The sequence below is a fragment of the Apaloderma vittatum genome, unplaced genomic scaffold (genome assembly GCF_000703405.1).
Source record: "Apaloderma vittatum isolate BGI_N311 unplaced genomic scaffold, ASM70340v1 scaffold7909, whole genome shotgun sequence".
NCBI classification, from domain to species: domain Eukaryota; kingdom Metazoa; phylum Chordata; class Aves; order Trogoniformes; family Trogonidae; genus Apaloderma; species Apaloderma vittatum.
The window spans coordinates 11883-22944 of NW_009735734.1; the positions used below are offsets into that span (position 1 = coordinate 11883).

Sequence of the window (11062 nt, forward strand, 5' to 3'; positions counted from 1 at the left end):
GGTCTTTTGCATCTTCCCGCTGCCTAGACAAGAGCTTGTGCCGTTCGTTCAGCGATTGCTAATAGAATGAAAAAACAAAAGCAGCATGCTGTAAGAACTCATCATTCCTGGCAGACTCTACATCTTCACTTGGAAGCCAAAGCTGATTTAATTACTTCCTCTTGTGGGCTTTGTGTTCCACATGAGTTTTTTCTTGATTGAATTACTCATTCTTGTGGTTTGTAAGGTAAAAATACCCAGTAAACCCCATCAAGGCCCACATCTTCCACGCTGCCCTCAGGAAAAATAATCTATATACTTAACATTTTGGTAATTTTAAAGTATCCTGTATCCATTGTCACTCAACTAGAAGCCCTCTAAGGCACATATCTTTATATTTTGTGAGTTGTGTGTGGCCAGAGCGTCAATGTCATATTAAAAAGAGAGTGTGACTTCAGTGGAAAGGACACACAATAAAATAACTTGGATGCAGACAGAAACTGTTCATCAAAGGCTTTTTTTTTTTTTTTTCAACAAACCTACAAGAATCAAGCCTTGCCTGTTCTACAGCATTTTAATCCCTTTCACATTTTAACTAATTCTCTTTCAGCTGTAGTGATCTGCACAGGGATAGTGCAGCTGGAAAATGTCGGGTTTCAGGACCATGTCCATAAATGTACCACAGAGCAACGGTCACCACCAGCACCCTGAAAACGGAGTCAAAGATGGGGACTGCTGGCTTTGCTGACTTTGGGGCTATCGCAGCGACTTGGAGATGGGTGTAAAATGCTGGCAGGAAATAAGTCTTTATTGAGCTTGTTATTAAAATTCTTGAATAAATTATTTTAATGTATTTCTACGTACATTAATGTGTTTCTGTTACACTAAAGACACAGAAGCACCCCCTCCCGCCATCCTCAGTTCACAAAAGCAAAATTATTCAAGTTAACAGGATTGATGTTCTGGAGCAGGGAGGTCCCGACTCCCCATATCACAGGACTCTCTTGGTGACTTCACTTCTGCACATGAACTATGACAAACTTGTAGAGCTACAGGTCAGAAGGAGCACGGCACCAGGAAATCCCAGCTTTTCTAACTCTGTGCTTTTCTAATTTCCAACTGAGAGACAACAGCAGGTATTGCATTGATAAAACCGTGTGTAAAAGCAATAAGGACAGCAGGAAAGTGTTGTTCCTGGGATAAATTTGGCTTGTTTTGTCCAGCAAAAAAAGGTATTTCAGACTTGGAAAGATTTCCTGGTGACATGAGACAATTCCCAATTTTCCAGCAAAATAGGCTGGTTGAGTAAAACTACAGGGAATTTTATCTCAGGCTGTGACCACATCTTCTTCCTGCTTGCTACAGTTAAGACAAGCCCATTCAGTGCAATTTCAAAGGCACTAATTGCCTGGAGAGAAGTGAACATTTAAATACCCGGCTTGCTTGCCCCTCACCTTCTCCTCAGCGTCTGTGTTGCCGTCGATCCTCCTCATGGCATTTTGGACTCGGGCGAGGCGGCTGGACAAGCAGAGCAAGAGGCTCACAACCTTCTCCAGGTCGCCGATGAACATCATGTAGCGCTCAAACTCGTTGGGCTTGCAGACATCCCGCACCGTCGCCTCCAGCTCCTCGCCCTGCTCCACGCACGCCCTGGCTTCAGAGAGGACGAGCTCCCTTTCCCCCCACAGGGTCTGCAGCTTCAACCGGAGACTGGAGATGAGTTCCAGCTGCAAAGGAAAAAAGAAACCAAAACCCCATAGGAAGCTGTTATTGCCAAAGACAATCCATATCATTTCTAGAGAACGGATTTTCCTCTCCATGTCTTTGTCAAATTTTGGACTTTTAAAATACTTTTAAGCTCTGGGAAAGGAAAAGAAAGATTTTTCTAAGCTGTACTTAATTCTCAAGCTCTGAAAAGCAAATTACCGGTAATCACCTTAACTGGTGATATAATCCCTAGCTCAGGGAGCTTCCGATCAGTCAGAGGGGAACCACAATAGAGATTACAGGATGATAATGCACAGTTATGCTCTAAGACATGAGTGTGAAGTCACAGCTCTGTTTCTAGGCTTTACAAGGACTGGAATTTCACTTATAACATGCACAGAACAAGTCCGTTCCAGGGGTGATTCAAGCAAACCACAGCGCCTGGGTGGCAAAGCAAGGAGGGGAGGCTGTTTGATAGGGAAACTACTACAACAACTTCTTTGTTGTAGTAAAGAAACAGCATTTACTCTGATGGTCATCTACATACTTTCTTAGATGTGATGTCATCTAGGTCATCAGTGCTGTCCCTGCTCCTATTCAGGACTTGGTTTCCCTTAGAGTTGGGATCTTCGCTCCTTCGCTTCATACTGTGTTCAGATTCAGGACATTCTTCTGTTGCATCTCTACTACTTTTCCTGCCATTGGAATAGAAGATAAATATCTGTGGCAAACACTTAAGAGTTTTGTTCTTAAACACTGTATTTATTGTTTTATCCATCTCAGCTTCAGAATCACTCTGCTCTCTTCTCACAGTAGCAATTTTTCTAACTTTTTAAAAGACAGAGAACAAACGATTTGGAGCTTAGGTTTGTCCCGTTTCGTGAGGTATTGTTGGATCACGTTTTATTCCATGCCGCACCCATAGCCTCAGATATTTCTTCATATGTAAACCAGAAAGCTAAAATATTTTCCTAGTGAAGCAAAAATAAACGAATATGCTCAAGTCATCCTACTCCTAGCACACCTGATATTTATACACTAGAACAGCTTAAAACACTAGATAATTGGTTTTGTCTACTTACTCATTCTCCTGCACATCTCCCTTTATCCGGTGTGGTTTATCCAGCATGGAAAGGTTAACAGGAAACAGACCCTCCATCAGGTCTAGAGCAGTTCTTCTGACAGGATGAGGCATGAGAATATCAACCAGAGAATTGTCTTTGGCAATGATCTCCATAGCAAGTTCTTCGTACCGCTGGTCTTCAGGAGACTGCAGTCTCCTCTCGAGCAGACGTGTGTGTCTCTCGGGGAGAACACCATCTTGGCTATTGTGCACGGATGTTTCCTTTATGACTAAACCTCTGGCTGCGGTTTTGTCTCCTTGGTGAGGCTGAGCTGTGCAGCAGCACATTATTTGCTCCTGAGAAGCCACTGGCTGCTGCTCCGGATGCTTTGTTAAATCGTCGCCATTCAGAGATTTCATCCTGAGCTCCTTCTCCACTTGAGCATCATCCTTGCTTCCGCTTCTTTGGATAAGAACAGAGGTTTCGAGAGTTGGCTCCTTCTTAACCTGACAACCTGCACATTCAGTTATGTCGTTGCCTTTATATTCGTGATTCTTACATCCACCTTTCTCAGGATCACGGAAACTATAAGGAAAGAAGACGTTTCCTTTTAATTGAGACACTTCCTTTACAATAGATATTTTTGCAGGCTGTTTAAGCAGCTTAAGGTCATTATCTTTACGGTCTCCTCTTTTTAGTAAAGATTTTCTAATTCAGATTCCATAATACCTATTCATTTTGCCGGGGGAAAAAGGGTGGTATGTAAAGCATCTAGCTGTTAGAATCCCTGTTAAACTTCTCACTTTCTAATTAAGATCAACATTTTCTGAAATAAATCTGGTAAAAAGTGCCCTAAAAAAGTCACCCTGATGCTATTTGGCAAATGGATGAAAAGCAGACAGCCATCCCAGCAGCCCTGGTGAGCACGATGCCAGCAGGACGAGACACTGCTGGGGACTGGGGCTTGCCAAGACCTTTCCGAGGCCACATCTGGGAAGCACCTGGCAGGAACAGGAGGACGATTTGCACTTGATGTTTCCCTCTACCAGGCCTTTTGTAACACAGCAACTGTATTGCAAGGGGCAAACCTTTACTGTCTTTTTGCTTACACCTTCCTGCACCTACAGCAAGAAAGTTTCAGCCTGAGTGAGAACTGGTTGACGCCATCACTGTCTCCTGTGCATCATTCCCTTCCCACTTCTAATCCTTCTTAGAGAAGACATCCAGTGCTTCCTTCTCTTCAGGTGAGCTGAACACTAACACAGAGGAAACACTGTTGACCTGAGGTTTCTGTTTTGAAACGGCCATTAGACTTGAGTAAAAGTTGTACTAAATCCCTTCAGTTAACCATTTTGAGACCAAACTTCTACTTTTGAGTTGGCCAAGGTATGCCTGACCCAGGGGTTTGAGTTTTCTGATGCTCACTTCAGAAGAAGCTTTGATGGAAAAAGCTACTGTCTGCAGGGCATAATTATATCAATGATCACAGCATAAGTAGATATATGCAATGTAAAAATACACTTTGGACCAGAATTTGCTCAAATACAGGAGCACTGCCGAACACAAGATGACTGGAGTAAGCGTAGACCATATTCTGCAACCACTGATGTTCATCCACGTAACTGCTTGTGAAAACAGCACATCTGTATATACAAACACTACTGTATTCATCACGACTCAAGGAACAAATCTATTTTTTCACTAGCAAAATTATGAGGGGATGATAGAGAGGAAAGCCAGAGGGATTAGATGGAAAGAAGATTTATAAGCCCCTCTAACTCTATTAACCTGGCATGTGACCTTCAAAGCTGTAGGCACAAAGAAACCTCCCTCAAAACAGGCAGAGAGTTTGCAGAGGGTTTTGTGCATCTTTGTTCAGCTCTTTCTCTAAGGTCACATAGAACAACGCAGCTGGGAGAGAACTGACCCTTCTCTCCCCTAAAGGTACTAATTAACCCTTTCTCTGGGGATGGCCTGAGGTCTCTCCCAAGCTGTACGTGGAGATATGAAGGTAGGTCGGCATTTTCTTTTCCTGAAGGAGACTGGACTGGTGGAGAGCGATGAGACTTACTGCCTGCCAGTGGAGCCTGCCTAACCCCCAGCGAAGGGACACACACAGAGGAATTTCCAGATTTAGGATAATACCAGCAGACATTGTTGTGCTAGGAAAGCGTCCACATGCTTGGGCTATTGCATTTAATCCCAGGAGCCTCACGCTATCTCCAGCCGTTGCCTGTCTGGGCAGGTGTCCTGATGCAGATGTGGGACTCTGTGGAGAACGTGGCTGGTTTGCAGCTCAGCACTGCTTACCCGGCTCAGGCAGGCACTCCTGTCCTCAAGTCTTTTCTTCCACTAACCTACGGACACTATTGGTGGGAGGAATGGTCTTCCTGCTGCTCCCAGATGCAACTTCTATTTGAGTAATTAATACAGCAAACATGCTCAGTCTAGTCTGGATTTTCTACCACAGCTCAGCAGCACTTTCTTGAGGAGCAAAACAAAGATTTTCTCCTTGTTTTCCTCCATAAAAAAAATAGAAGTACAGCTGTAACAGAATGAAACCTGTACTTAGAGCTATTTCCCAAAGATGATAATATAAATTAATAACTAATGAAACCAGCTCTGGATTTCTCACTTTTTCATTGCCTAGTACATACTATAGAGCTATGATCAAATATGTTTCTGATGTTACTGTTATGCCCAGAACTTCCAGTTACATTCATGCTAACCTGCTAAGCTCTCTTAGCTAAACTAGGAAATTTAAGAAAAACTTCAAAATCTTACTGAAAATACACATATTTTTGGGCATATCCGAGCTGCTGGAGATGCTGTTTTCACCGGGGCTCAGATGAGGGAGCTGTGATCTCAGAGATCCGCAGGAGAGCGGCTCAGATGCTCTGCATCATCCTCCACCTTCGCTACACACCGCAGAAATGATTTTAAAGACTGTCCCCAAAATGAAACGAGTAGCTTAGCAGATAAATATTCCTATGTGGACAAGGAAGGATCCCAGGACACAGACGCAGACAACCACACACCTGGGATGTCGCCTTACCTGGGGGGGCCGAGACAGCTCTCACAGCGCCGAGATGGAGCCGCTGCACCGGCCACGCGTCCCTCGGCGTCCTGGAAATGACAAGAGCACAGTGCAAAAACCAGCACTGGCACAACCAGCACCTGTTTAATTTTATTCCCCTGTCTGTTATCCCCAGAAATAGAAACCAGCAGCAGATCTCCGAGCAGGTTCATCAAGGTTTGTGCTCTTTTCGTTGGGGTTTTTTGTTTGTTTGTTTAGTTGTTCATTTTTTTGGTGTTTGCTGGGGTTTTTTTAGTTTGTCTGTCTCTATTTATTAAATTGCTGTTATGCTTTTCCTAAGTAACATCCACTTTGTTTTCCTAGAAAAATCGAAGAACTACCAGCAACAAAATATGACCTGCTCCAGGTGATCCTGCTTTGGCAGGGGGGTTGGACTGGATGATCTTTCAAGGTCCCTTCCAACCCCGACCATCCTGTGATTCTGTGTGATAACAATTCAGAAAGCAGGCAGCATTGGCGGAATTTTGTCACCCTTATGCAGTTGGGTACCTTTAGGCAAATTAACTTTGGTAGCACTTTGCTCAGAATTGCCCCCAGTTATTTCTCCTGCACGCTGCAAAGCAGAGCATGATTTTTCTTTCAAACAGCTACGCGGTATTTCCTAGAGATTAAGCAAATGTGGCTTCTCCTCCGCATCAATTATGTCTCTACTGCATGCTAAAAAACAATAATAAATCCAGTTTTAATTCCTTATTCATGATCTTCAGTGGTTTTTCATGTGAACAGTCCTGGAGTTCTCTAAAACAGGTAGATGATGATCATAAGCTGGATGCAAAGAGCAATTAGTATCGTAATCTCTCTTACCTGGGAGGAAGAAGGAGTTGATTTTGATCTCTCACGAGCTCTCCCAGATGCAGGATCACCTGCTTGGGGGAGACTTTCTGCTGACGTGCACTTGCTAGCACCGCTCTCGTCCACAGCGCTGGGAGACAGGTCGTGCTTTGAGGTCTCTGCAGTGGCAGCAGCAGAGCTGAGATCGCACCCACCGGTCACGCTCAGTTGGGGAACAAAAGCCAAGGGAGGAAAAACATCTGGCGAGTCATCTTTAGAGAAATCTTGGCAGAAAACCTCATTGTTTTGCATCTTCCTGCTCCCATTCGGATTGGAAACCTTGCCAGGAGGCCCTTTGGGATGCGACAGCCTCTTCTGCAGGGGCAGCTTCTGCAGCGGGAGCTGTTGGCAACCACCGGGTCTCTGATTAATCTTGCGTTCCATGTATTCGATAAGTGCAGTGTGCTGGATTTGTTTTAGCTCTGTCCTGGAGATACTTGAACTGGAAAGTGCCCTCCCCCTGTCTTCCAGAGTCCTCCTTCTAGCTGCCACTACATCCTGCTCAGTGATTTCACCCCTGACTTGACCCCATGGTACCTCCTTGTCTGCTAGCTGATCAAGTTTCTCAGGTTCAGAATAACACAGTTTCTTTTGCTCCTTTGTTATCCTTTTCCTTCCCCCTATTCTGCCTGCTTGTGGCCTCTTAATTTCTTCATCTCTGTTGAAACTTTCCAAGGATTCTAGATGAGGAGGGGAACAAGGAGCAGGTTTGGCATCCTCACTTCCACTGGATAAGGAGAAAGACCTCAGGTGTTCAATTGATGGCCTTTTAGAGGGTTTCTGCCTCAGTCTAACGGGCAAACTCATCTGTAAGTCTTTTCTTTTAAAGGAGGTTTCTCTCAGAACCTTTTTCTGAGCCACTTTAAGTTTCTCCCTATAGTCATTCTTGAAACTCTCATCCAGGGATGAAGCAGGACTCCCCAGAATGAAATCTTCAGTCTCAAGCAGGAGATCGTGAGCACCACACCGATGGTGGTGGTTGATCCTCTGGAGCTGATGGTTTTCCCTCTGTGCCTCCAGACACTGTGCCGAGCCAGAGGAGCTGCTTGTTGTAAATTCCTTTGGCGAGCTCCTCAAGTCCTCCTGACATTGGGTGAGCTTGTTGTGATGCAGGATGTTGGTGGTTTTCCCCCCAGAGAGGTAGTAAAGCATGGGAGTTGTCTGCCTGGTTATTTGCTCACCAGCAAGATCATCCTGAAACTGTTTTGAGAGCTGTTTTTGAAATTCAGGTCGATATTTCTGATAAGGAACTGGAGGTTCCTCTTGTTCTAGATGGGTGCTAACATCAGGACTGCTGTTATCAGCCTGTCTGTCTTTCTTGATTTCACGTAAAAACTGAGATGTGGAACCTTCCTTTGGCCTGAAAAAAGACATTTGGCTTGTACTGTCGTAGCATTGCTTATTTCCCTGATCTGACTCCTCACAGCGAGCGTGCTCTGCTTCTACAGTATCGTAGCTGCAGGACAGTGACGATCTCTGCATTTTGGCTTGCTGATTCAGGAGTGGTTCCCTAACATCACTCCCCATTTTTCCTTCAGGCTCACAGCACTGATTTTCAACTGTACAACCATTCAGCTTCCCGGCAGCGTTTTTAATCAGAGGGGCATTCTCCACGTATTTGAAGTCACAACTGTCTTCAAACACGTCTTCATCCGCATCTGAACGCAGCTCGGCACGGAGCGGGCACCGAGCACAGGGCGAGGATCCTCTTCGTTGGCTGGGTTCTGGCACTGAGCTCTGCACATCTGCCTCTCCAAAAGCTGGCTTACGTACGCCGCAGGGATACTGTTTGTCTTTGTGTGTATCATTAACAGTGTGAGGGTTGGTACACACTGGGTGATAGGTCTTGGAGTTCATTTCTTCGGGGATTTTATAAGCATGAACTGAATTATAAGCAGAAAGGATTTTCGGGACATTAGCCACAGAGTCAGTCTTTAAATATTCTTGAAAAATGAACGAAGAAGGTCTGCTGAAAATGTGTGCATTGCTTCTCTTTATAGGTTGTTGAGATGAGCTCCACTCTCCATTTTCCTCCATCTTTAACCCCTGAATTTTTGGCACAGATATCTCCTTTGTAGAATCAGAAGACAGGCCCTTGTTTTCCAGAGTCTTTCTCCTAGCAGCCACTATGTGTTGCTCTGTAACTTCATCCCTGCGTCGACTCTGTGGTACATCTCTCTCTGCCAACCGACTGTCCTGCACACTACACCCACCATGACCTCCAGAGCTGCATCTCCCTCGGGAGTTTTCAAGGTGCCTGGCGACTTTATACCTATCGAGCCGCGTGGGAGGAGAAGGTGGAGGTGCTGCCAGAAGCAGCGGTCCCTCATTTAAAGTCGCTTGGGGAGGAGTGCTTCCACAGCTTTCAGCATGACTGGTGCTGTGAGAGTTATTATGGATGTTCAGGTCTGGTGCCTTGTACAAATGCAGGGATCTGAGGTCAGAGGTTGCTGCACTGAGATTATAAATACCCCTTACGTATTCCGAGTCCATGTACTGAACCTGCTCTGGAGGCAAACAGCAGTTTTCATCATAGCACAACAGGGTGGGATACTCTGGAACATTGGATCCCCCTGAGAAGGAGCTGTAAGCTGAGTCGACTCTCCCAGGAAGGTGCAAGAGATGGTCTACGCTGCTGATCGACTTCACTGGTGAAAGACGATTATCACTTTCAGGAGAGGTCATGGGCTCTACCAGCTCTCCAATTCTGCCACCTTGCCTGTGAGTCCACCTTTCTATCTCATTTCCAGATGAAGTCATGTTGTAGCATTTCCAGAAATCAAAGTCTGATTAAATTGTCCACAACGGAGCTGTTAGAAAAGCCCATTTTTTTTCTCTGTGGTCACATTCCAACAATATCTAGCGGATCCTAAAAAGAAAGAGAAATATGTGAAAAAGACTCAGTGGGAGGATTCTGTTCATGCCTAGGGAGATCAGGCAGTAAGCACTGCACACATGCTCAAGACAAGACTTTGAAAATAATATTTGGAGTAGCTAAAAGTAAATTACTCACTTCAGTAATTACCAGGATCTTGGAACGGTCATTTCCTTCATCACAAACAGAACAACGAAGCCTTTAATGACAAGAGTTCTCTAGATCTTCATTAAATCTAAAAGACTATACAATATAATGAGACGCCCTCTCATTATGACTGCAAAACATCAAAACCAGTTTTTGAATCTGCCTAGAAATAAACCTCAGGGGTTGAAAATCCCAGCTCTGATGCTGCCTGATCCTGGAGGTGCTTCAATACGACAGGCACCTGGCTCGTTGAGGTTTCGAAGTGACTTAGCGTTGTGCTTCCAGAGATGCTCACAGCTGTGGATCAGTGCCTCACTCTGATTTAGATGGATCTAAACAGCGTGGGGGTGGTTTGCAGCGTGACCCATTACACAAAACCCACCACTGTCTCCACGTTCCTTTTGGAAAATTTCACACAAATACGAATACACAGATAGTTTCTTGGACATGTCAGTGCCCTGTGGATAACTGTACTGGACAAGCAGTGCACGGACTAACCCAGAAGATTATTGAATAGGAGGAAATCATTATTACAATCTCATCAGCCTTCTCCCTCCTCCTTAAGGGCTTCCATTGTTTTTCAGAGAAGAAACAAATCATACTTTATTTCATGAACATGGTGAAAATAGTTTGTCATTTAAGTGAGCTTCCATGCCATTTCCATCCATGCTCAAAAATACACAGCTTGGAAAACCTCTCCCAGAGGCTTATAGAAAGTGGCTTGCTGAGAGATGGACAGATTATCTCCAAGAGAGATCTTGCTGTCAGTAACAAATCACAGATTTTAAAAGACAGCTGAATATTTTTATGCCTGATGCTAGAACTCCCTTGCAAACACACCAAATGTACTAGAAAAAAAAAAGCACCAGCTTAGAGTTCATGTATAACAAGCACACAATTTTCACAGAGTCTACAGAACAGCCTGCGTTTATCAGCAGCATTTAACATTTATTCTGACTGTTCTACATGATATGAGCAGGTTTAGCTCAACAAAGGAGAGCTCTACAAGCAACCCACTCAACAGGCCAACAGGAGATACGTAGGGGTTGGTCACAATTAACACTGTGACCCCCTCAGCCGCCTCTGCCAGCTTCAAACCCCTCCGACGTGCTCCCAGCCAGTACGAGCCCCTGATGGAAGACTGAACCTGGCAAGCCAGGTAGGTGCTAACCTTGTTTAGTCATTCCCATTTCGACCAGTTCTAAAGACTGATTAGTTCTTAAAAGAAAGCAAAGAGGCTTGAAAACCTTCGGTGACCAGCACACCTTCTGAGGAGATGCAAACTGCTTCCAAATCCTACCAGAATATTACATTTTTGATTTATTCGAAAAGGTTGGATTCTTCAGGCCTGTCTCTGCCACT

General features: G+C 44.7%; 1 protein-coding gene across 1 annotated transcript in view; it reads right to left on the reverse strand.

The window, feature by feature from the left end:
* The window catches only part of SHROOM1 (shroom family member 1), a 9626-nt gene extending 188 nt beyond the window's left edge, over positions 1–9438 (reverse strand). Inside the window, 7 exon segments of the mRNA XM_009876690.1 lie at positions 1–58; positions 1434–1706; positions 2234–2407; positions 2765–3335; positions 5806–5876; positions 6652–8056; positions 8096–9438. The exon segment at positions 1–58 is cut by the window's left edge and continues 188 nt beyond it. Of these exon segments, the coding sequence (XP_009874992.1) occupies positions 1–58; positions 1434–1706; positions 2234–2407; positions 2765–3335; positions 5806–5876; positions 6652–8056; positions 8096–9438 (3895 nt within the window).
* Positions 9439–11062: the final 1624 nt, after the last annotated feature.